This window comes from Astatotilapia calliptera, chromosome 14 (assembly GCF_964374335.1).
Source record: "Astatotilapia calliptera chromosome 14, fAstCal68.1, whole genome shotgun sequence".
NCBI lineage: Eukaryota > Metazoa > Chordata > Actinopteri > Cichliformes > Cichlidae > Astatotilapia > Astatotilapia calliptera.
This window is the reverse complement of record NC_137435.1, coordinates 5,150,543-5,177,615: the sequence shown is the minus strand read 5'-3', so window position 1 is coordinate 5,177,615 and position 27,073 is coordinate 5,150,543. Positions and strand designations below refer to the sequence as shown.

The following is a 27,073-nucleotide window of genomic DNA, read 5'->3' as shown; positions in this document are numbered from 1 at the left end:
GCTAATGGTATTGGTAGGAATTTTAGTGACTGTGGCAGAAGCCAACCAATGTCTATCTGCTTCTTTGCTTTAGTCATCCGTGGATAATCTGAAACACAAAAAATGCTTTAGGGATGTTCTGTTTGAATATCAGTCATTTATGTTGTTTAAGGGGCAACATGTGGAAGCAATGCTTATTAGTCACAGCGTGAAATAGTTGTGGGTTATTTAGACTCCCTTTGAAATAAAGTCAATTCTTCTTTCCGCTCTCATTTATTCCAAAAATACACACATTTTAGTCCAGTTTGACCTTCATCTATTCATCATACTCTTCTCTCACACATTTCCTGCCACTCTTTATCATCTGTTTACTAGTACAGCAGAAAGTGTTACAAAATGATTCATGAAGAAATATCAACTCCAAAAGATTATTTCCTGCGATGAACACAACACGATGGTGGTGACACAGTATAAGCGCTGAAATGTTTGAGTAAGGACTGATAATTACGCTACATAAATACTGTCAGTATTAAGTTAATTAGAACAGAACTCTTGAGCTTTACAGCATAGCTTTGAGTGTTGTGAAATAGATGAGCCATTAGGAGATTTCTTTTGTATATTGATATAGACTTAATATATGCTTTTTATAAAATGGAGCTGGGTAGTCTTATCCATGATGAGGGTGTTTAACCCTAACTGGCAACCAACACTGAATGGACATCAGCTAAACGACAACATTTGCCTCGACTTTCTTTACTTTTATTCTTCCGGGCTTTAGTTTTACTAACTTTGCCATGTTGTTTTTATATTTGCGTATAAAATGGTTGTGTTGTTCCTTCTCCACTCTTCACCGTGCCTTTGCCACCAAGACTTGAGTCTTTCACGCACAGATATCTATGCCTCGTGAGACAAAAATGTTTAGGAGAGGATGTAAATGACTGTCTCTGCAAGTCCACGGTTAACCACCCTCTATGTATGTTGCAGTTTGCATCATTTTCTAGCTGATTTTAGCTCTTTGGTTGACACTCTTATTTATCACACTCTCATATGTCAACGTGTATGGTCCCTGAGATTGTCATCTGTTAGTGCAGTACTGTTATGAACGGCAATATCTTGGAGTTTTGGCTTTAAAGTACTAGTTCCTCTTTCGTTCTCAGAAATAAACAGATGCAAGATGACTAATTCGATTTTCGCTCCTTTTTGTAAGCCACACAAAATGCTTCCTGCTTTTTCAAACAAATCCGATCACATTATGAGGGAAGTGAAGCTCCAGCAGCTGGTTGAGCTGAAGCTCCATTGCATCAGACAGCTTGTCTGTTATGGTCACTGGCATGGGGTTTTTTTTTTTTTCAGCTCTTTCTTCCTTTTGGGGCCTGCCAGGAAATGCTCGCTGAGTGTTGCAGCTCAACATGTGACACGTCTGCTGTCATCGCTGTGACATCTCTGTCTCCAGAACAGGATGTGATGCTGGTTAAGTTCATGCAACTTCCTGCTGCTTTTGACACACACTCCTGATGGATGAGTGAGATGTGACAGGTTTATACAGGGATCCTGAGCTCTTAGAGAGGAAGAGGAAGACTGTCTTGCGAGCGTGGACAAAGCTAATATTTTTAATGTGTACTCCCACTAGCAGTTAGACTTAAAGTGTAGATTGCCGGTTGCATGAGAGGAATGTAGAGCTGCCAGTCAACCTCAAATTATATGATCTGGGGCCAGTTTCACAATAATAGAGTTTACTATGGCTTAGATAATGGAAATATACTTAAAATAGATGTGTAAATTCAGACCATAAGACCTTAAGACCTTAACTTTCTTAAGCAGGAGCACAATTAATAAGTAAATAAAGATACTTACATCAAAAATAATGGCACACTAAGTAGCTTCTGCAGAAATTGTTAGTCTAAAAAAAGGAAGAGGGACTAAGAAGCCTAAAAAATGCTGCTGAGATAGTGGGTAGTGTAACCCTCGTGTTGGTACTTTCTAATGGTCGAGTGGTTTATGTAGGCTAATTTTGATGTTGGGTGCAGCTGCTTGACTAATCATTTAACGCAGCTTAAAGCAGCTTATTTCAGTAAACACCATAAATTGGATTTGATAACAAAGTAGTGTTTGTTATGTGTTTATTATTCTTAGCAACACATGATGAGTCATGTTGGGGTTTTTTGGGGGGTGCTTCTTCTAAATGTAAGGATATAGTTAGCTTGGCTTAAAATAAGTCAATCTTTATTTTTAGTGGCCAGAAACCAGTGCTCCCCCAGTTGAATTCTCGTTGAAACAAATGATAGCATAAGGTCAGTGTAGACCACATGCTGTGACTCAGTTATCCACAGAGAAAAGCACTGCCTTGGACTAATGCATAGGAAAAGTCAAAACTGTCTCGGTGAAACTAGCACCTGGTCGGCTACATTCAAAACAACCTATTGGAATAAAGTCATTGTGGGACTTTCCTATCACTGCAATAAGTATGTATTTCCCTAAACTGGTTTGTTTCTTTGTTTCCCTTTAAATACCTTTAAGTTTTTCCCTCCTACATAGTTTACAGCTGAACATGCTTTAACCTCTCGGGCAGGACAGGGAATCTAACATATCCAACTCACTGTTACTGACAGCAATTTCTCTTTCCTTTTTTAGCATAAGATAAGAATCCTTCTTATCTCTTTGTTTTTTTTCTGTTATGTTATGGAGATGACGTGTCTGCAGTCATGTGTAATAGAGCCAGTGACGTACCAGTCTGAGGCCGAGAGCCTCTGGAGCAGAAGAGGAAGCTGTAGTGTAGGTCACTGTGTCTGTGACGATGGCTGAAGGTTACACCATTCCTCTGCTGGGCATAAGGTCACACATCCTGTCTTTACTTAGTACCTCCCTACCCAACACACACACTCAGAGCAAAAGTAAGTCCAAGACACCTCCCTCAGGGTGTGGTCCATTGTGTGGAAGCACATTTGTATTCGTCATAGTGGGTGTCTTGACGTAGTGTTGCCTGCCTCGCCTTTACATTCCTCCAGTTTAATTTAAAACTAATATAACAGACCACAGAAAAATCACATTTTAATTCTGCCTTTGCAACAATGAGCTGAGTCTTTTGAGTTATTTATGAGTCCCGCTACAACATATAAGCAATAATCCCTATAACAACAACAACAAAAGTTTAATTTACAGAAGAGAAACAGCATCCAGAGAAATGATAAACTAGAAAAGATGACAGGCATGTTCCACGGAGTATAAAAGAGGAAAATGTTCCTCAGGCAGATTAGGCCCATATTGAGAGTAGATGAGATTCATGAGTTTCCATTCATCGATTCATATCCATTTTGTTTGGCTCTACTCCCACACAGATCAGTGCAGATGGAAGATAACTCCTGTGCTGTACAATAGCCAAGCCAGACATGCAAACGTGTATGCCACCGCAATGCCACCACATACCTGAGCGAAAACTTACCTCTTATTGCAAACTAAAAGTGGTTTCCTGTGATTTGTAGCTCATATCTCTGTAGTTTTTCACAGAAAAAGACGGGACCAGAATGCTGCAGATCTGCTTAGAAAAACCAGTTAAATGTGTTAGTGTTAAATCATTTTTTGCTCTTGGTTTAAGAACAGATCTTTGTCTGCTTTGTTGACACCTGATCATGATCATCATCCTTCAGGCATGTCACGCCATCATAAAGATCTGAAAATGGTGAGAAACTGCACAAGAGGCTGTAGTTTTATTTTATCTTATTAATTATAAGATAAAAATTATTCTGTTATAGCAGCCAGCTTATATTAAACTAACACAAAATCTAATAAGAAAACATCAGCCAAAAGCAAATAGCTCCACAAAATCAAATTACTCTATACAATAAAATGGCTACATGAAGTAAATTAGAGAGTAAAGCAGAAAACTGCAAACACCAGATCATATTAAAGTGTCAGAACAGAGAGTGTAAAGTGTAATGAGCACTGCAGGTTTGGAATAAAACCATTAAGGTGCTCGGACATACATGTGGTGTTGCCTGATGTGGGGAAAATGTCCTGCACCTGTGTATATAAGCTGATTATAGACGTGGATGACTATGCATAAAGTGTAGAAATTTCTTTAAACAACTTTTGGCAACTTTTCAAGCTAAAAGTCGGCGTCAGATCTTTCGGCATCATATCAGGCCCTTTGGCAGCTACGCTCACACCTTCAGCGCATTGTTGTTTAATTGACATCAAGCTGTCATTCGTGTAAGCCACACATGAATTTATAGGAAAAAGCTGGCATGCTTCCTTTGTTGAGTCATTGACAGGAGCCTTGCCTGTCAACAGTGTGTTCCTCTGTAAGATGATGTCAAAGGAATTATTCAGAAAGTAACAAAGAACATTTCAGCTTGTTTTTTCTTCATAGAGACTAAAGTGTAAACTGTAAAATGAGAGACTAACAAAACACCAGAATCTCACTCAAGGAAACTGAAGCACAAACTTCTTTGGTGGTCTTTAAGAGTCAACAAGCTGTATTGTCGGATAATTTAATTAAAAATGCTTCAAGAGGCACCAACAGTACACAGTGGAGCAGTCCACTTTAGTGACTAATTTTACACCTTAGCAGCATCCAAGTGGAGTGAGTTCTGAAAATAGCTTCCCACTATGCAGCTGTTATCAGCAGGGTTCAACGCTTTTTTGAACCAGACCATAAATGTGCTTTTAATGGTTCAAAGTTGGGAATTTTAATACTGGGATCTGGGGATACCCTAAGGAGTTACCCTAAGGATCATTAGAGGAAGTGGTGTTTTTGGTACTTTATCATTTTTCAGCTCCGGAGTATGCATACTGGACAGAAGCAAAATCTGATTTTGTAATAAGGATAAACATTGTATTGGTTTAACCTCGCATACGTTCTTGCTACGATTTAACGATGCAGAACATGGACACCAAATCTCAGTGCTTTCAGTCTACAAGGACAAGGTGCAGCTTGTTTGCTGAATGTGCAAATCATTTAGCAACAACCACCACACACACACACACACACACACACACACACACACACACACACACACACACACACACACACGGAGCCCTTCATCCATCTTCTATATCAAATGTCACCTTACACCCATACTGGAGGGGGAGGGTGGAGGCTTTAATCGCCCCACTCCCCACCCTATGATATCTTTGCTGCTGCAGTCTACCAGCAATATAGACTCCATCACATCTTGCTCAAGCACACACACATGCACGGGCCTGCTTGTGAATGAAACTGCGTGGTAATCAGCAGGATTGGGTGAATCGATAGACTGCACTCCCTGAAGATGGGGAGATGGCGAGATGGGAGTAGTGTGATGGAGGCCACCGGGATGCTCAAAATGATGAGAGGTCGCTGAAAATGAAGATAGCGTCGTGAGACAAAAGAGAGGGCGTGTCCGGGCATGGCGAGGAGAATAGAGGGAAAGGAGGCAAATTGATTTGTCTGGGGGAAGGGATGAACCAGAGGAGAGAGAGGAGGTGAAATTAAAGGGGGGAAGGGAGAGGAAGAGGAGAAAATGAAGGAACACATTTGCTTGGTGGCTATGGCGTTTTAAATATCATATTCCAACTCTTTAGTTATAATCCTTCAATAAAATATTAGTTTCAGTTTGTACTATTTTGGTCCGAACCTTGATGTGTGATCAGCTTCAGAAAGAGAGATGAAAGAATATCAGCTGAGGGCGATTTTTATTTTATTTTCTGGTGTACTGATTAATGTTGCAGACAGTCCACAATCAAATTTATTCTTCTAAACAATAAACTCGACATTTTGTTTTTTTACATGGTAGTTTAGCTTTTAATAGTAATTTCTTCACATAGCATATGAGCTAGAAACATCTCCTTTCTTCATTTACAACCAGTTAATGCCCCCCAGGGATGTAGCACATTTCTCAAAAACCTGCTTTTCTCTTTGTCTTTGCTGTTTTGTATTAGAAATATGATGGAAAAATGCCTCAAGTGTTTCAAAAAAATGCATTTTGGAAAGCTAATAAAATCTAAGAATGGAAGTCCACAAAGAGAACGACAAAAAGGAGGCGCAATGAAAGCTTTTTGATGTCTGAGAGATGCAAACGGGTAAAACAGGCTGGGTTTAAAAGGTCCTAACAGCAATAACAGCAAATGGTGATACAGTCTGAGGTGGAATCACAGATCTTCTTGACTTGAACCTCATTTGTCTGCAGATTCTTCTTAGGCAACACTCTGCCAGTGATATTGCCTAATCTAGAAATTTACCAGTGATTCACAGAATATGTTAATCGTGATATTGCTTCTGTGGAGATATACTAACACGGCAACATTTACCAGACAACAATTATTCTCAAACCCATGGAAATGTGAGTTGGCTCCTGAAACGAGAAGCAAATATGTTCCTGCACTACTGAGTTGGTGGAAATAGGGTCGGCTGTTGAGTCATCTAAAAAAACAGACATGATTTTTGTAGAAATCTTTGGGTTTTTGTTTTTTTCTTTTTCTACATCACTTAACATCCATGGTGCTACAAGTCTCTGCAGTTTCTTATGACATGTAGTTTTGAATATTGAGTAATTCTCATTTTTCTAAAAGGTCTCATCTGACAGGGCTGGGCATGAACTTTTTCTGGCACTTTTTACTTTTTGCTTGTCCAGGCAGAGACGCCGCTAATCTGGGGTAGAAATGAAAGCAATTCATTTCAACTGAATTTAAAGAAATCAGGTGGGAGAAAAAAATTGCTGTCTCAGACGAGTGAACAGATCTTAATGCTGAACTTTGACATCTGTATGGAGTACTATGCAATTTATTTGAGCTTTTTCATTTTTAATTGATTGCAATGACGGGGCACTTTTTCGTCCTTTGAAAATAATGCTAATTATTCATGCTTTGCATGAAATATCACCCTGTAACACAGTGAGTAATGAACATTTAGTTGCTATTTACAGTTTTCCAAATGAAGCGGTCTATAGCTGGAACATTTCCTGATGGCTTTCACAGAGAAAAGTGGTGATTTGCTAAATATAGTGAAAAGTGTAGCAAGTCATTTGCAGGAAGGACTGAATCTCATTCGCCTTTGAGTTACAAGGTAAAAACTGATACAACTGTCAGGAACAAGGTTCTGCATCATTAATTGATTGTGAAAGTACTTTGTAGCTAACAAACAACATTTAATGCTGAGATTTTACAATAGTAATGTTCACCCTTCATTCCAGATGTTTGTTTTCATTGTAGTCAGGTCAGGTACCTGAAGCTTCCTCTATTTTCTTGTTTCTTTGTTCCGCATGTCATCCTTACTGCAGATGGGTATTTATGTGTCCATTCAGTGCTCGGGAAAGCAAATGGAGAGATTAAAACTTGAAGTAAAGCGGTCAAATAAAACCGACAGTCAAGTCTGGGAGATAAAACAATAAAGATAAATGATCAGAATACATTTGACTCCAATTGAAATATGAAACATGATCAATGTAAAGTCAGTAGAACAAAAGGCCAATGATAATCAGAATAGCGCTGCACTCATATTGCTGGAGTAGAGTTGGGTCTGGCTGACACACAGAGCGTAACATTTGTCAGACCTATATTACCTGTCTCTCCCTCATCACTGTGAGAAAATGACAAAGGGTTGGTTAGTTGGCTGTCGCAGTTACCCTGCTGTTTCACTCACCAATCTATTCTTTAAAGGGTGATTAAATTCAGACTGTTGTGGTAGTTTTAGATATGAGCATGTTGTGAGTATCAACAGACGCTCAGGTATGAAGGCCAGATCGGTTTCCCACCACCATCATTAGGAACACGAGTCTAACGTCACTGACCCTGCAGCCACACGAGTGTGCTGAATAAAAACATCGAGGGGTGCTGGGTGCTCTTTCTTTTCAACTTCTGGTGTCTGGTACAGGCTTGCAGTTACATAGTCAGTGTCACAAGGTATCTATAGGCATGCAAATCATTTGGAGCTTGTGACTCTCTTTCACTCTTTCAACATCGGTGCAAGTATTTTAAATACGTTCGGTCTGCTACTAGTTAAATTTCCACTTAAATAATAATTTAGCCAATTAAAGGTGAAAAAAATACTTAAAAAATCAATAGGTATAAAATTTAATAGGTATATTCCATCTACTATGATTTATTTTCAAGGGAGAGCTGCACAACTGAACTGTTTTGCTTGAAAAATTTAGGGTTTTTTTTTTTTTGTTTTTTTTTAACCATTCAGCTCTAATGTTGTTTTTATTTAACGAACTGTGAGTGGGAGTCCTCTTTCAAGCAAAATTTGTTTTCTCTTACAGTTAGAGAGTATCACATCTAAGATTTCACATTGGATACAGTTCTTAAGATTCCACTGTGTTGTTCATTAAGAATGAATGGTGTCAGTCACAGTAGTTTATGTATTTATCTCTCTCTTTCTTCAGCATACCTCCCTGTCGGCCAGCCGCTCAGAGAAGGGCACGGGCTGGTCAAGCCGCTCACTTGGTGCCAGATGTCGTAACTCCATCGCCTTGTGTTCAGATGAACAGCCACACATTGGAAACTACCGACTGCTCAAAACCATCGGCAAAGGCAACTTCGCCAAGGTTAAACTGGCGCGACACATATTGACCGGCAGAGAGGTGAGTTCAAAGAAACAAGAAGGAGAGAAAAACAATGCACAGAAAGCAAAAAGCAGAAAAAATCCTGATAATTATTACGCTGAAGGGCAGCCGTGCACAGTGGCTCATATGAGGCTAAAAGAAAAGAGTTTAGGGGTTGGAGCAGAAGTAAATACTGCAGATCCTTGTAGCGCAGTCAAGGCCTTTAAACCTTTTGAAGAAAGACAGTGTGTGTGTGTGTGTGGGTGTACGTCCATGTGTTTAAATACACTGTAGTCTTTCTTCTCATAAAACCCTTGACCTACATTAGCTCAGTTGATAACTCTGGGCTCAAGAAACTTTGTGTGTCTGCCACTGGCTTAATCATGTGATAGCTGCTGTTTCCACCCACATAAAGCAGAAGACAAATATGGTGGTTTAAAGTTGTACTGGTATGTCCGGGTCAACACATGCTGTTAAACCTCTTGCTTTATTAAGTAAGTTTTAGCTTTTATGTCTTTTCTGTGTTGTAAAACATGGCGTGGTTTGAACTCTTTGGCCTCATTACAGTTTGTTTTGATTCACTTGTATTTTCTCATTTAAGACTATTGGATTGTGTTGTGCTTGCTAGTAGTATTACCCAATGCTAAAGATTCTTCAGATTATTCTAGTTCAGGGTTTATTTAGTCCGGAAGCTGGAGTAAACTCATCATCTAAGCATATTTTTCAGTAGCCATCAAGTGTCAGACTGTCTTGACTGTCAATATGGACACTGAAGTGGCTGATAAAAATACAACTCAAAAAAACAGCAAATTAATTGATTAAAAAATGAAAGCAGTGGAAATTAGACGGGAAAAGCAAAGGGCCACGGATCAGACTCGAACTGCTACATTTCAGCCGTGTGGCATGCGATCACCTACTCAACCAGTGAGCTATGCTGGCGTTAAATAAGCCAGTTTTTGTTGGGCAAGTGTGATAAATTCTCTGTATTTATTTTGTTTTTGTTTTTTTCTCCCAGGTTGCAATAAAGATCATCGATAAAACACAACTGAACCCAACCAGCCTTCAGAAGGTGAGTGACACATTACTGGATCAGCCGGTGTATATCAGTTTAATGAGCTGGCCACTTAACGTTCAACTGAACTCTAGATTTAATTGTTGTAGTAAGAGTGCAGGATTTTTTTTCTTTTTAACCTGTGGCATCCTGTGTGTGCTTATTTGTGATGCCTTAGATTAAAACTCTCAGTTGAGCTTTGTGTGCTGTAGTCATCTGACCTTTTACCTTTTGGTTGTTATGCGGTTAAAATGTGAAAAACACAAAAGCAACAGTTCGGGGAGAATTTAAGCACTGAGGCATCTGCGTTGGCTTTGTCAGTGGTTGCAGGGAAGATTCATCTCTCCCATCTTCAGCTCTTGCAGTGCTGCTTGATAAAAGGCTTGCCTGTCCAGTTTTATGGGTTATTTATATCTTTTGTGAACTCGGTATAGTATATTCATTCAAAGAAGCCAGCGAAGCAGTGACTTTTGCTTTGTGTCATTGTAATGCATCCGTCACATGTGCACTCAGTCCTCCAGAACAAAGCCGGACAAAGACTTGGAGTAACGTACGTCACCGTATGCTTCTGTGGTGACATTTAGGGTTATGTATTAACTACATGCGTTGCATTTGTGTCCTTAATGAGATTAAACCCTTTCCTGTCTCAGCTCAGACTGCTTGCATCTATTTGTGTTTTTGTGTGTGGTGCATGTGTTAATTGAGCACAATCTAATGAAACAGAATCGACCACTGCCTCAGGGCTGTCTTCTGTTTTCAAGCAGTGAAAGTTGTGGTATTTTCTCATTCAGCTATGATGGTGTTTAATAATACAGCACTGAATTATTAATGTCTTCACTGAGTGCATGATTTTATTATATTTTGCTCCATGTGATTTTATTGTGGTGTTGACCTCTTAGATAGTTGAGCAGTAAAGTTAATCATTATTCACTGGACTATAGTATCATACCTCCATTGTCATAATATCTAAAGCGTGACTGGGTAGCTGCTGTGACGTCACCCAGTGGTTAATAAAGTGTGAACTTTCACCGTTGACTAACCAATCAGCATACAGAAATATTCCTCCTTTCTGACTCCTGTAATGACCTTAATTTACAAAATTAGCTTCATGTTTTATTCAATAAAACCAGAAAGTCGTGACTGAGCCCATAAATCATCAGGAGATTGTTTACCAAGGTCAGAGAGCAAAGGAGCCCAGGGCTGTTTTTCCATAGATTTCTATATGACTGCAAGTGTTTGTGCTACCACATCAATCGCCCCCTGTTGGTCACTTTAAAAAAACAAAATGCAGATTTAAAACACTTAAGCATTGGCTATTTTTCCAGACCCAGAGGCTGCGTCCATATTTTTTACTGCCTATGCTAATGTCAAAGCTAGACTGTGGTTTAGACATTGGTTCGGTTATCGGTTGCATGTAGTACTAATATGCGGTTTTCACATGTGAACTCCAGACAGTGGCAGCTGAATCAGCTTTGCTTTCCCACATTTAGCCAGCAGATAGTTAACATCAGATCTTTTCTCACTAATGGAAACAGTTTGATTTAGGTGTTGGTTATTTTAGGACCACTGGCTGTGAATTCACCAGACAATCAATCAGACATCACATGGACTTAGTAGTATGAAGCTGGCAGGCTAAAGACAGTTGACTGTCTGGTCTCACATGCAGCTTCACCATTTAATGTCTAAAAATTGCTTAATTAAACGTTTGTAATTTAAAAAATACAATGAGTACTATAAAAAAACTACTATGGGTTGTAAAACGTGCTGCTAGTTTTTGTTTGCTCTGTTCTGGAAATGTTAGTTGGTTAAAGAAATGTGCTACTTATTTCTTCACCTTCAGACATCTGAAGTAGGAAATCGTTTTAATAGACTAAAGAAGCAGAGCTGTACCACAAGCTTTTATTCCCCAGATTGGCAGCAGGTTTTTCTGGCTGTTCATTTTGTCATTTGCAGGTTTAACCTTGTGTATTTGTGTGATGGACTCACAGCTGTAAGAACCGTTCCCAGAGTTTAACAAGGGATTTCTTTGTATAGCCTCAACCCTGCTGACCAACCTTTGTCCTTGTTCAATTATGACTTTACTTTATCGTGCACAACAAAAAGCACACTCTCTCACCTCATCTGGATCAATACTGCACCACATACACACATACAAACTGGCCTATTGATGAATTCTCAGCTGGTTAGGTAACTAGTCCAGGCTAGGTTTGGCTCAACTGATAACACAAAGTTGTGTTATTGGTGACGTATGGTTGTCCGTGACTATTGGTCCACTTGGCCTAGATTCTGGCCAGGATGACTGATTGATGACGCTGCTTCTCCACTTGTCAACAAAATGAAAACATAAGTTAGTTGGTATCCCAATCCAAGTCCTCCTATCAGTAATTAAAGGCAATTACTCTGTAAAATTCACCAATTTATTAACAAAAATTGGTGTCTTTTCTTTTTTGTTTTTCAAAAATGTACATTAGTATTTGGTGAAAGATAAATAACTTTATTAGACTGCTGGTGGCTTTCCTTTTGCCTCTGACAAAAACCTTTTTTTCAGGGGCTGCAAATAATTCCTCAATGCAGCGAAAAAGACTGTGTGTGAATCTGGGGGATGAATTTGTGGATTGTGTGTGTCTGCTGGGAACACAGACAGTGGTTTTGCTGAACAGCAGTCATGAGAATGGCCGGGCTTTCATAGAACAGAAATTGCCTTCGGTTCCGGTGGTGATACGCCGACTTAATCACACCATTTATCTGCTCTTCAAGTGTTGAATCTCAGATCCTGGTTTTATAAGGCGTGGTTCAGAGCTGTGTGTGTGTGTGTGTGTGTGTGTGTGTATTCTGCAGCCTGGTTGTGGTGTAGTGCTGCATAGCGCAGCTGTATCGGGGCAGGGGCTGCCCGTTACGTCCTGTCCTGTCAGCATTATTGTAGCCGGTGTAGGACAATATGCATGCTGCCAGGTGACACTGTCACGATATCTCTCAATCTCTTTCTCTGTCTGTCTGCCACGTTCCCCCTCACTCACTCACTGCCCGTCTCTTTCTCCAGTTATCAATTTCTGTGTGTGCTGAAAAAGTGTTGAATTTCATTATAAATCAATTTCAATGTTATGTTTATATAATATAAAGCTCCAGCTTATGATAAATTAGTAATAAGTCGAACTTTGTTTGGGTTGGACAGTTGTGTTGTTAGCAAATATAAAATTTTACTGTTAACATTTACAGGTCTTAATAACCATAGGGGAAGAACCTTTGGTACTTTTCAACATTCTTGACCCCTCATAACTTCCTAAATAGGGCTGCCACGATTAGTCGACTAGTCACGATTATGTCGACTATTAAAATCGTCGACGACTAATTTAATAGTCGACGCATCGTTTGAAGCTTTGTAAGATCACAAAGGACGCAGGAATGAGTAGTAGGATTTAAGAGTGTAATAACGGACTGAAACAGAAGATGGCAGCACTGCATGTACAAGGATGCCAGCTGCCGTTAAACCCCGAAGAAGAAGAAGAAGCTGTGTCCCAGAATTCATAGCGCAGCCCAGCGCAGTTGTCGACAATGGCGGCAGCTAGTTAGTTTTAACTTTACTCTTATTATTCTTTCTGGGTCACAAAATAAACGTTTAACATATTTTCAGGCGAGAATGTAGCTGTGTAAACCTCAAATATCTGCTCAGTTTATCAGGACACCACATATTTTCAAAAGCACTCCGACGTTTTCGGAGACGTCTGTTACCCACTAGCTCGTTAGCTAGGCGGGGGCTAGGCTAACTAGAGCCGTGAGAACACCGGACTCCCGGCAAATCGTTTTCAAACCCACCGCCGTCTTTCGCTAGTCAGGTTAAACATATATATAAGTCACTTAGATAACTTAAAAATGTTAGTTTGGCTTTCTTTAGTATTTTATTTGTTCCTGAGTAAATCGGTTTGGCTGAGATTAAAGTTATAGTTTTTGCACAGCTAAAACTGTCAAGCAGACAGCTGATTATCAGAAGTGTGAGACGCTGGAGAATATACTCCGGTGTCCTGTTATATTTTAGAAAGCAAGGAGTTTATTAAACTTCACCGAAACAATCTGCAAATTTCATTAAAAATTAATAAACTACCATCTTGTCTTTATTTTTAGTTAGCACAAACACTTCAAGCTGTAAGCTAATGATCGTTATATAAGACCAGATGCTGCTGGTGCAATAAGCTGTACGCTGTACGTCCAATGGATGATGATCTGATTAGTCGACTAATCGCAAAAATAATCGGTGACTAGTCGACTATCAAAATAATCGTTTGTGGCAGTCCTATTCCTAAAGACATCAAATATCCACAGGTATTAAAATGTTGGTTTAAAAAAGGCCTTTTATGTGCTGTAACTTGTTTTGATCAGCCAGTTATCACATCTGGTGGTAGGCTCTTTAGGCGTTTTTACCAATGAAGACAGATCAAACATTCAGGGTGCCGGGGTTTCTGTTACTCTACGTCACTGAATTGGTGCATTAAATCGAAACTATAGTAGGGGAGACCGGGGATAGTTGTAACGTGGGTCAGTTGTAACACTTCCAATTTCTCCAATCAGGGCTAAGTTTCAAATGATGTGACTCATCCTGTGCATGCCTAACTCAGTTCTGCTATCACATGTGAAAAATCAGCACATTTTGTCAAACACAGACAATTTAACATGAAAAAAAGTAATTTGTATACCAAAAAGTAATTTTTTCTACTTTATTTCAATTTCTAATAGCATTATCTGCTTTGCAGTTAAACTCATCAAACTTAAATTATGTTATTTGTATGTCTATGGGGATATATTCTGTGTAGGTCTTTAGTGCTAGTGTTTTAGCCGTTGGCTGTAATGTTAGCTAGTTCATGGCTATAGGAGTCTGGGTCAGTTGTAACAGCAACAGTCTGGGTTAGTTGTAACAATAATGCAGATGTTACAACTTACCACAATATTACTTTAACTTATATTAAACAAGTTGGGGCAATGACATCAGCAGAGAGAGGTTCACTGGTCGCTCTTGTATATGCGGTTAATGCCATTGGCAACACAATTCCTCCACTGTTTGTGTTCCCACACATACATTATGCTGACCACTGTGTCAGAGATGGACCAGTAGGAAGTACTGGTAGTGGAAATAAATCAGGATGGGTGCAAGAAACAGATTTCCTCATCTTTCTGAAGCACTTTGCAAACCACACCAAGGTAAGCCATGATAAAAAGTAATGGAATTGCGATGCTGGTGAACAACTACATTTTTTCAGCTTCATTGTTATGTTCAAAATTGGTGCAAGAGTTGTAGGTTATAATGCCCAATGAGCCAATGAGGCCAAACTCAAGGAAGACCAACCAAAATTAATGAAATATTCAGTTGCAGAAAATTCCATAATTTGTCTTTTTGGGGGGTTGGAATATGTTCAAAAGCTGGATTTCTGCATTCTGTCACACACACACATAGCTGCATAAATGGCTCTAAGTGCATTCATGTGTTGAATAAACAAAGATTACATGTTAATGTTTTGTTAGTACCCTTATTTCATTGTGTTACATTTCACCCCGGGATATGTTACAACTAACCCAGACTATGGGGTTAATTGTAACATTTCACTCTTTGTGTTTGAGGCCATACCATGCAATGGGTAATTGTGCTGCAGAGAAAATAGCTGCACTATTTAATAGCAGAGACATGTAAATACTTTGCATTACAATTTGAATCCACTACCTTAAAAGAGCTCCAATTTACAGACAGAAATGTCAAAAATGTTACAACTATCCCCGGTCTCCCCTATGTTCATGATATTGATGTTCAGAGTTGGTTATGATTTTGGCCTTAGAATCTAACTTGAAGTGGTTTTACTGATTCTGAAGAGGTCAAGTTGGGAGGGCCTGATTGATTTTCCATGGAGTGACACATAAAATGGGAACACTGTAAATAATGTTTTTCATTATTTTTGTGGATAAAAATACATTTTACTAGCTAAATAATGTGGTTCATCAGTTGACATGGTTTAAGTTTGGCGAATGTCCTTGTGAAACTAGAAAATGTCAGAACCTTCACCAATATGTCATCCTTTAAAGGAAAATAAGAAGTAAAGCCGTAGCTCAGAGTGAAGAATATTTGTCAATATTAATCAGTCTTTTGTCTTCCATGGAAGATTGATTGAGTTGCTTTAGTGTACCTAGTGGAAAAGCACACAATTTGCATTTTAATTTTGACAGAATTAATATTCAAAAGTTGTCGTCTTCATAGTCGAGTTGAAATAGAAACACGCACGGGCTTCTTCCAACGCTTTAATTCTCTCCACGAAAGCTCTTCGCTTCATCTCGGTCTTCCTAGCAGCTCACGCTGCGGTGCCTCAATCTATGTTTTGTCAACTGTAGCTTTATGCCTCACCTCTCTCTTCTCCCCGCTGCTCCACTTTCTCTTTTTTCTCCTCTTCGTCATCTCTTTATTTTGTTCTCTTTACTGTAACACTGCGTCCCACTTTTCCTGCCTTTCTCCCCGGGCGGTGTGTTGCAGTAGTAGCTCTACTGTAATCACAGCTGTACTCTTTGCCATCTGTAGTCTACAGTACACTTGTTTAAAGCTACAGGGACACAGGCACTGTCATGTTATGAGACTTTAAAAAGCGTATCCTGCTTCTAGAGAACTGCCAAATTTCCACCTTCACTTGCAGCTGACACACAACAGATCAACCACATGACTGATGCAGGCGTGATAAATAAAAGGATTAAAGCAACAGCTTCAGATTTCATCAAAATCAGATGCATATCTGTCCAACTACCTGAAGTGGCATTGATATATTAATGTGCAGTTAGACAAAAAACATTTAAGCACTGCATCCTAGACCGTTATATCTCAGGGCGTCTTCTTACTGTTGTAGATGTTATTTATTTTCAGTTACTCTCTGTGGAGCATTTTGTAACTTTAAGAAAAGTGCTGTATAAATAAAGTGTGTGGTTATTGTTAATATTATAAATCCAGGTATTATCTTCTGTTGTTGTACCCGCAGGCTGTGGCCTTCAGCAGATTGCAGATCTCTGCCAGTGTTGCTTCTCTGCAGAGCTTTTCCAAATTACAAAGCTGCACCCTCTGTAAACAGTTTATGTTAGTTCAGAGTTTTAGGTGTTTATGGTCTTAGAAGAGATCGTATAATGAGGTGGAAATCATGATGCCAGACTGAGTGTAGCAGAACATTTACTGACATTTAAAACTGCACATTGGCAGGAAAAGAAGAAGGTCTTCCAATGATTTTTAGATGAATCTCCTTGTGAGTTTTTGGCTGTGGACTCCAAACAGTCTTGTGTTTGTGTTCATATCTTTGAGTTCTAATAGCAACATACAGGAACAAATGTCATTGTCCTTGTTTCCCCTGTGGTGTGTGTCGTTGGATAATCACCCAGACTATGCAGGGCCCCACAAAAAAGATTGGTGTTACTTTAAGAACAGGAGAATTTTGTGGGCAGCCACTCAACTTTGTGAGTGTGCAAAAAGTAAAATAACTGTTTGAGCCACTATCTAATGCTGTGAAGTATGTTTTGTCCCTTGCCCAGGCCCCTTCAGCCAGGAGCTAAATTCCAGACAGGCAAACAAAAGAGGCCGTCATGTAGGGATGGGGAGGTGGGGGTGGCTTTGGGGCACTGGAGCAGGAGCAGGGACCCTAAGAGAGACAAGATACAGAGCGCAACTGAAGACAACAGACGGTGTTTGTATAAGACTACATGGGTTATAACAAGCAGATAAAGCCACTGTCCAAAACACTCTCGGCTCTGCCTTTGTATGCATGTGTAATGCCATTATCTGGATTGCTACGCTGCATATTGTTCCTGTGTGGGTGTCTGCGCATAATCATATTGTTGCTGCTGTATGCATTGTTGTTATTGTGCCGGTCTGTGATGGGAATAATTAGACAATAAAGGCACAAGAGGGCGGGCAGACCAAAAGCAGAAGGTTTTCTCACAAGTGCTCTCCCCCCGCTTACTGTGTCTGGTTTAGACAACCTCTATAAAACTATATGTCTCTGTTTTTATTAGAGCTGAGCCAGGATTCCTGTGATCTGGGTCAAACACCAAGCAGTAAAAGGCCAGAATTTAACTCAGCCTCTCTTCATTAATGATTCATCTTCTCTTATCAACAGCCCTGAGAGCTCCTATTACTGCTGTGCATTCAGTGAATGGGGGGACTGGGAGGTGCTCATTTAGCAGGAGTTTAGTGGGAGCTTTTCCTTCAGGATCAATGATACGCAAGGTCAAACATGTATGCAAATGTTCCCTGGCAATGAGCAAAAGAAGCAAAACCCTTTAGCAGTGCAGCTTATTAGACTGTGTTTGCTTTAAACCGTGCTACACAAGCAGCCACGCATGCTGAAGTGCTTCATTAGCTTCAGGCTTTTTCTCAGATGTTTGCCTGGACAAACTTGATTTAAAATATCTCTAGCAAATCACTTTATCAGGTCCAAAGTTGAGATTGTTTATAGACATGTTTAGTTATCCATATCTGAAATGATGCTGCTGCTATTATTATTATTATTATTATTATTATTATTATTATTATTATTATTATTTCTTCATCTGAAAGAGAAAACACTTGGAGTCCACACACATCAGCTGTTACCTCAGCCTTTAAAGCAAAAAACCCAATTTCATCTCGTACAATGACCAAACATTTTGTAAACGAGGGGCAGCTAATCAGAAATTAAAGTGGTTACAAGAGCTTGGCCTTAAAGGGGAAGAAACTAAAACACCTTGTTCTGAACTGAGGAGCTGCACCAAGATCCAGTACAAGATGAACAATGATTATTTTGAACTGTGAATCATGCAAAGCTTCTTCAGTGCAATCAGAAAATACAAATATGAAGCTGGACATGAGAGAAAGAAGTTCCCCTTAAGCTACAAGGCTAAAGTGTCTTTTTAATACATCAGCAGCAACAGTATCTCAACAAACTGTTGCTAACACATCAGGAACACCAAATGATCTGTAGTGTTTTGTGCACATGGACCGCCTTTGATCGAACTGTGCCGTGCTGAAGGGCAAAATGGCATTAATTGTGTGTTTTTGTTTGAAGAGGGCTGGTGCCTAAAAGCCTGTGGGCGTGACACAAATGCAGTTTTTGAATGTGTTTATTTCACGCGGACAGCTCACGGTAATGGATTTCAGTATAAAATAATACGATGTAAACATGCCAATTTGAGCTGAACTGTGGGTTACGTAAAGCTTTACAGTTAATATACAGGGACACGACAGAACGCACATAAACACACAGACGGTGCATCGTGCTAAGTTTTAGAGCGAATAGTTCCCAACAACAGACTGACGTCCATGTTTCATGGGCTCAGGAGCGGGGCTCTCTCATTCAGAGTGTTCACACACTCACAGATAGAGGGTTATTCACAGCAAGTACTCTGACGTGGGAGTGGAGAGTTTATTCGTCACCATCATTCTGCTGCTCTTTGTCTTTCACTCTCTTCCCTTTTTTCCCCTCAGATTCTCTGGTCTTGTGATTGGCTTCAGCTGACGAGAGGAAGTGTGTTTCATGGTCTGAGTTCTTTAGTGTGTTAAACTGTACACCCTGCGGTGGATATTTGAAGGGGCCAGTTATCAATACCTCATTTCTCTATTTCAGCTTGTTTGCTTTCTTTCTGCTCCTTCGCTAACTCTGTGTGTGTTTGTGAGAGCATACTTGTCCGGATGGTTAGGGGGAGAAAACAGACACCCAGCATGGATGAACTGGTCAAAGGCTAATAGACTTGGCAGACCAGACACATTAATCAAAAGTGTGCAGTACTCCTCACATTATGAGAAAGAGTAAAAATCTGTAGCAGTGGGTCATTAAGTTGCTTAGTGTAAATCCTCAGAAAAGCAACACTGAATTCTGTGTCCTGGCAAGGAGAGAGAAATAAAGGGTGACAAAAAATGCAGAAATGCATTTAAAAAGAAAATAAAGCTGCTTAGAAAAAAACACAAGGAGAAGGCAGGGAACGTGAAGGCTGCATTCAGAATGCAGATTAATTTCCTGTGTAAATATTTGCATTTGGCGAACAATTCGCTTTCTAAACCTGAAAATTTTAGACCCAAAATCAATATTTTGCTATAAAAGGACCATATGGCAGTAGCTGTGGGTCTGTGTCTTCGCATGTGTTTGGCATTTCATGACTTCCCACAATCCCCTGGGCAGCAGGAGATCCAGGGATTATTACCTGGGTTTGCATGGCAACTGTGACGCGGAGCCATCACCGTGAGAGAGACCCAGGAAGTGATTAAATGGAGTATGAATTTAAGAAGGCACACAAATATTGAAATTAATTATGCATTTAATCACAATCCAAAAAAACCATTATAACATTACGCTAATTCTTAGTAATCTTCAAAATGGACCTAAAGTGCAATAAGAATCTTCATTATTGCCTCTACAGCAGCACAGCTGAGGATTAAATGGATCAATACTGGTGACTCAGCAATTTCCTGGCCAGCTGCTAAAGTCTCCTTTCACACATACCCCCATTTTGGAAACAATTCCCAGATGTCATTCACATCTTTAAATATGCAACATCTCAGCAAGCAGCGCTCACAGATTGATTTCTCACTTGGAAGACTGAGCAGGCAAGAAAAAGGAGAGAAAATGTGGGAGAGCGAGGGTTAGTTGAGTATGGAGGAGAAGGAGAGAGGTGAATGAGTGTGCCGGTGAGGGAGGACAGGCTTAACTGATAATACTTCTTAAAGCTCAGATGAACAGCTGATGCACGGTGCACCTAATTCAATTACACACACTCCCACTGGACTCACTGTGTCTGTGTTTATGACAATGCAGCTTCCCATTTTAGGAGCACAGGATAGATAAAATATCTAACAGAAGAAGAGAAACTCGTGTTAATAACACATTAGAGAACATCCTCTGTGGTTCTTATGTGTGAATGCGTCTCCTACACAGCGTGGCTCTTTGCCACACACGTTCACATCTGAGAGCTGTTTCTTCGAATCATTAATACAAATCTGTTAACAGTTGCACTTCATTATCAATTGATTAGTCTGTCATGTTTCTTTTCCAATCAGTTAGTGTCACAGCCTTGGTTTTATCTTAAGGTGACTTATTCTGTGTGACCGAGGATCCAAAACTCAAAAAAAGTGAAATTTCAGATGTGTTTATGATTTAGTGTTGTTAGGTGTTTTATTGCTTTTTATTCATATTAATGCTTTCTGTTTTATGTCTCCTTTTCCTGTTGTTTTCAACTCTGTTTACTGTCATTGCATGTTTGACATTCATATCCAGTTCTTCCTGTGTGTCAAAGCGTAAACTCTTAAATTAGTTTAACACTTCTTGCATCTTGGCTGTTAGCTCTTTGTCACACTTTTGACCAGTCGACAACAAACAGGAAGCTTCTGTGTTGGCTGCTCTAATGCGAATCAGTCTGTGAGTGGACGTCTTCTTATGTAGGCAAACCAAAGTGTTTATTTTCTTCTGGGTCCACTGGCTACGAGGAATCTCTCCGACACAGGTACAGGCACGTAAAGCACTGCTGCCTCAGGTGACTGTAATGTCGTCGGGGAACGTTTTTTATCGCAATGTGAAAAAGCAAATTCCTGGGATGCATGTCTGTGTAACCTCTCAGTCTACCAGGTCAAGTAGTCTTGAGAGCTTAACACCTCGGCTCATGTGAAGACTCGGATGATCGATAATGGGTCGATGACCCTCAGGACCACCTCTAAAGGGGACAACCCCGACCACGGGCTAAATACTTGAGACTCTCGATGATTTGTTTTTAGCAGTAAACCAGCCTGCTGTAAAATTGAATTTCTGTGAATCTGCAGCGTATGTAGATAAATGTACACAGACTAATCCCAGGATTACTGCATAAGTAATGGTTTTAAATTGAGAAATGTGTTGTTGTTTTTTTAATTCTTGTAAGTAAGCAAATGTCTGTTAAAGATTTATGTGTAGAAACCCATTGTTTAGTGTGTAATATGACGGAACGGTGGAGAAAGCAGTACAAAATGTCAAATTATACGTGTATTCATACTTGCAGAAAATAGCCGGTATGCCATCTAAAATATCCTTCGTTTAATTATGTATTGTTAGATGAAAAGATGCTGAGATTCAAAATGGAATTATAAGCCTGAAGCTGACGTGAAAACATGAGTGGCGTTGGGTTTTCTGTTCGATGAAAAGTCAGAGAGTGAGAGGGCGAGATAAGGGAGGAGCGCGTTTCCCAGGGCAGCTGAGGTTCTGCGACCAGAATGAAGGCATCGGAGCATTCCTGTTTTTGTATTCTGGTTCTTTTCACTGGCTTTGCTCTCTGTCTTTTGTTCTTTTTCCATGCTTTCACTTTTTTCACTCATGTGTAATATTTTCTCAAAGAATTGTTAATGAGGCAGGTTTGCGGCAGCGCTCTGAATAGGGAAAATGACACAAACAGTAATATATATGTTTCTATACCTCTGTTTAGTTTAGCATGTTTTCTTAGCTTCGCTGAAACACTCCTGTCAGTGAAGCCCCATTCCCCCTTCATAGTTAGAATCTCTCATTTTGTCACGAATAACAAAATGAAACTTAACTGATGACTGATGAATGGAGTTAATTGCATTTGTTCAGTGTGCAGGTGGTTTGTTTGAAGTTTTCTCTGATGTTGACTCATTTCTGTGGTGAAATGAGTGTTTTTGAAAAAAAAATTTATGACTCGCCATTGGGATGTCTCACTGAGAGTCCTGGCACATTCTCTCTGTAATCTTTTAAATGGTGTTCCCAGTCAAATGCATTACTTTAATGAGATGGAAGGAAAACGAGAGAGAGAGAGGGTGATTGCATAAGAGTGGCAGGATGAGGCAGCAGTCTGGAGCTCAGTGATGGATTGGGAGGGGGGTAGGGAGGGTCCTCAGGGAAAGCCACCCTGGAGAGGAGGCCTTATTGTCAGCCTAGCATCAGTGGGACGCTCCCTTGGGTGACCCCGAGCACTAGTGGTCAGAAAGATGAGTGTCTGTGTGTGTGTGGGTGTGGGTGAGGAGGGATAAGATGAATGATGGGAGCAGTATATACACCAGCTGTGAACTGTATGAACTAACTGTTCATTTGGAGAATAAATTAGAGTAATGATGGATATACCTGAATTCCTGCCCTTTTCTTGACCTGACCTCAGCTACAAACAAAATAAAAGTAGTACTTTGAAAGAGATTCAGATGTAGATTAAATTCATCAAGTTTGATGTAGTTTTAATTGCTGTGTCTTCTTTTATAAGTTTATTATTGTGAAATCTATAAATAGCCAGATTAAAAATAGCTGCGATTCTGGCAGTTTCCTCTGTATCCTCATTAAGTGTGTGTTGTCCCTATGACAGGTTAAACGGTTCATTTAAAATTAATAAAAGCATTTTTTGATTTTGTGTTCTTCCACAAATAAACGGCTCCTACTTTGGTGTTATTTTCACGGCACGATTGACCAAAAGCAGCAGTTTAAATGACCTTCATCCTTTACATACGTTTGCATCATGTATCCATTTGAGATTTCTTTTTCTTCCTCTCCTGTTCAGGTGTTTCGAGAGGTACGCATCATGAAAACTCTGAACCATCCAAACATAGGTGAGTCAACTCACACAACTTTTTGTTCTATATGTATGTTTCCACGATGGCCTTTGCGCTGAAATCTTTCTCTGTGTATTACAGTCCAGTTATTTGAGGTGATTGAGACCGAGAAGACACTTTACCTGATTATGGAGTACGCTAGCGGAGGTGAGTGACACCATCACCTCCCTCATCTGCATTGCCAAGTATAGATTTGTGCCAATTAGCTTCATTACTTCTGAACTGTACAGTCCAACCAAAGAGATAATTAACTTAGAGTATTTACTCCATTTGCATTAGTGAGGTCTTGCTTCACTACTTTAATGTTTTCTCCTCCGTCTTTTTCGGAGCTGTTCCTCTATTCATCTTGCACTCAGCCATTGTTCAGCAGTTTCCCAGGCACTAATCTATTTTTGCAGCGTCTTTATTTTTTTTTCTTCTGTCTTCGTGATCCCTTAATCTCTCTTCCCTGCTCTCTCTGTATGTTGTGTGATCTCTTACTTACAATGCCTAATAAGGAGACATCAGCTCACCAGCAGACATGCAGCTCAGATCAGCTCAGCCTGCTTCATTGTTTAACAAATTAAATGTTTAGAGGGAGGACGGGTAAACAAAATGATTTCATACTTTGTTTCCCGAATATAGTGTGTCCAATTACTTTGCTTATATTATGGCGCCTGTTGCTCGGTCAGGCCTCTTCCGAGGCAAAGGGGGCCCTCGGGCCTCCGGCCTCTAGGCCTGCGGCTCGGTTCACTCTGGCACAGCAGGCTGCCGGCAGAGCCGGCGGGCACGCCGGTGCAGCCCCCTCTGGTTTCTGCTCCGTGGCTACTGGGTGACCCCTCGTCTGGGGCTCTCCTCAGCTCTTCCCAGGAGGGTGGCACGGTTGCCCCTCCGGTGGTCCTCCTTGGGCTCTCGCACTCTGGGGCCTCTGGATGTCTGGAGCCTGGATCTCCTCCATGCCTGCTTCATGCCCTGGGGGACAGGGCTATGGCTCTCTACACCCTCTAGCAGATCATTACATGGGGAAACCTTTTGAATACAAGCGCGCTGATCCACACAGGTGTGCACACGGGTGTTCACTGTTCATAGACATAAACTACACCTTTCTTGGCTGCTACTTCAAGGCACATTGTGCGCTGTCGGTCCTGCGTGCTGCACAACAACATTCAATATTTAGTATTTACTGCTGTTTACACTTAGCTAGATTAATGCGATGGTGTTGTGCTTAGTCTGTTTTTTGTTTTTTTTGCTTGTTTTCTTGTCTTTTTCTTTCTCCCTTTCCTATCCCTCAGTCATGTCTGTCCCGTCTGTAACAACTGAAAATAAAATAAAATAAATAATAACAACAAAGGTCGATCAAATGGACCAATACGGCAAGGCCGCGATGGCCATAAATGCTCTAAAACACGAGATGGCCCAGGGTCCAAAGCCGGGCTGCCAAAGGGCTCTCTGGATGGATCCGCAATCTGTGAAAATTGCTGAATTTAATAAGTCGAATTAATAACTTCTGTGATGTTTTAAATGCACTGATGCTGCTTTTGGTCCCTTATTCTCAAGGAGTCACTACAGCAGGAAACGGCACATATGATTTGACAAATTTTACAAATCTTTTCCCCTCCTGATGCAACGCTAAAGAGATTTTTGTCTCCTTCTGATTTTGAACCAAATGTTGTTTGGCACATTTGTAAACCCACTCACTACAATCCTCAAATTTTAATGCAGTCTAATGATAGTAGATTGAGTGTTGAAAAAACTGAGAATTATTTAAGTACTGCTAATTTTTTTTTAAATCATTCTTAGTCTTTGTTAATGGGTGGTTCATTAAATAAGAACAATAAATGGCCTGTATTTGTATAGCGCTTTACTAGTCCCTAAGGACCCCACTGGCGCCACCAGGCCCTCTGACCACCACCAGTAAGAGTCTTGCCCAAAGACACAACGACCGAGACTGTCCAAGCCGGGGCTCGAACCGGCAACCTTCCGATTACAAGCTGAACTCCCAACTCTTGAGCCACGATCGCCCAACAATTTAACAGTCCGACTGGTGACTTCCACGCCCACTTTAAATACAGGAAGTTTTCAATGTTTTTGTGTTTTTTCAGGGGAAGTGTTCGACTACCTCGTGGCTCATGGCAGGATGAAGGAGAAAGAGGCCAGAGCCAAGTTCAGACAGGTCAGTGAAACTCCACAGCTGGCCTCAACCGTATGTCTGAGTGTGTCACAGCCTAAACCTGATGCACAGCTAGTCTTTCAGTTTTAAAGGATTTATCAATTTATTTATGAATTTAGTTTAGAAAGCGGGCATTGGCATCTTTGAATTGAGCTTGTAGTATAGGAGCCATTCATTTGAAGGACAACATTAGGTTCAGTTATGTTCTCTTGTATGAGCTCATTTTGTATTTCTGTCTCCTTAGATTGTTTCAGCGGTGCACTACTGTCATCAGAAGAACATTGTTCACAGAGACTTGAAGGTGATTACCCAGAATCTTGGCACAAGATATTAAAAATTCCTCCTTTTAGATAAGTGTAAATTATTTACAGAATTTACTGAATTACCTGTAACATTTTCAAAGCTACAAAGCTTAATTTAGGCCCAAAGTGTGTTATAGATTCAAAATAATAGTCAGTTATTCTTGAGTTTATGAACCTTGTCTGTATTCAGAGTTTTCTGTTGTCTACCATGTTTGCTGCAGGCGGAGAACTTGCTTCTAGACGCCGACTCCAACATTAAAATAGCCGACTTTGGCTTCAGTAACGAGTTCATGACGGGTAATAAACTGGACACGTTCTGTGGCTCCCCGCCCTATGCTGCCCCGGAGCTCTTCCAGGGGAAGAAGTATGACGGTCCAGAGGTGGACATCTGGAGCCTGGGGGTAATTCTGTACACGCTTGTCAGCGGGTCCCTGCCCTTTGACGGACAGAACCTAAAGGTGGGTGACATCAGGCCAGGGTTTTTCAGATTGAAATGTCATTTGAGGTGGCTCAGAGCTTACAGCCTTATCTGTTTGATTTTTTTTCATTTATTTTTTATTTTTTGAGAATAATCCATCACGGAGATGTTTTTGTGCATTAATTTAGATACAGTCACGTGCCTCTGAAGCCCAGATTATAGGAGAAATTTAAACAGTTTCGCAAAAACTAACCTTGTAGTTTACATTTACAATGTTAACTAGTTTTAATTTGTCTGAAGTCATTATAAATAGCTCTTAATCTCAGTTCTCTCTACATTTAGCCCATTTACAGCTGCAGGATCACATAATGTACAATTCTGAAAAACAATAAACTTCCATTTAATTGTGTTATTGTTTTTTTTTGTTGATGTCTTAGTGCACCTGTAGTTTAAACTAATGGTGTCCGGATGTGTGTTGTGTTCAGGAGCTGAGAGAGCGTGTTTTGAGGGGGAAATATCGCGTGCCCTTCTACATGTCAACGGACTGCGAGGGAATCCTTCGCCGCTTCCTGGTCCTCAACCCCACCAAGCGCTGCTCGCTGGAGGTGAAGACAGGTTTATTGCACATTTAGTGGAATAAATCCAAGGCGCATACACAGAAAATATCCAAAAAGAAAATATAATTGTCAGATTTGTGATGTTTTTTTTAAATCAAACATGGCAGTTTTAAGCTTTCTGTGTTTTCTCTCATTTTCTTTCATGACTAGCAAATAATGAAAGACAAGTGGATTAATATTGGCCATGATGGCGATGAGCTGAAGCCTCACATGGAGCCTGTGGAAGACTTTAACGATACCGGCCGCATTGGTGAGAAATATCTTAATCACTAATGTTTTCTTAATAATTTAACATTAAATGATATCTTTTCATGAGGTTACTGAAATGAAGGGTTAAAGAAATATTCAGTAAGGTCCTATAGGCAGAGTTTTTATCCCTATTCCTCTTTATTCAGTGGGAGGTTAAGATAAAAAATAATAGTGGGTGCCTTGATGTTCAAAAGTGGAATACTATAGGCTAAGCCTCTTAAGTAAAATGTCAGTACA

General features: G+C 40.2%; 1 protein-coding gene across 6 annotated transcripts in view; it reads left to right on the top strand.

The window, feature by feature from the left end:
* mark4b (MAP/microtubule affinity-regulating kinase 4b) overlaps positions 1 to 27,073 on the top strand; it is a 61,465-nt gene that overhangs the window by 17,948 nt on the left and 16,444 nt on the right. For all 6 annotated transcript variants that reach the window (XR_013901251.1, XR_013901252.1, XM_080288577.1 and 3 more), the window contains 9 exons: positions 8,337 to 8,534; positions 9,511 to 9,564; positions 23,050 to 23,098; positions 23,183 to 23,248; positions 25,183 to 25,253; positions 25,495 to 25,551; positions 25,774 to 26,010; positions 26,456 to 26,575; positions 26,738 to 26,837. Coding sequence is in view for 4 of the 6 variants with exons in the window: in XM_080288577.1 (XP_080144703.1) it covers positions 8,337 to 8,534; positions 9,511 to 9,564; positions 23,050 to 23,098; positions 23,183 to 23,248; positions 25,183 to 25,253; positions 25,495 to 25,551; positions 25,774 to 26,010; positions 26,456 to 26,575; positions 26,738 to 26,837 (952 nt within the window). In the remaining 2 variants the exon portion in view is untranslated. The remainder of the gene's footprint in view (positions 1 to 8,336; positions 8,535 to 9,510; positions 9,565 to 23,049; positions 23,099 to 23,182; positions 23,249 to 25,182; positions 25,254 to 25,494; positions 25,552 to 25,773; positions 26,011 to 26,455; positions 26,576 to 26,737; positions 26,838 to 27,073) is intronic.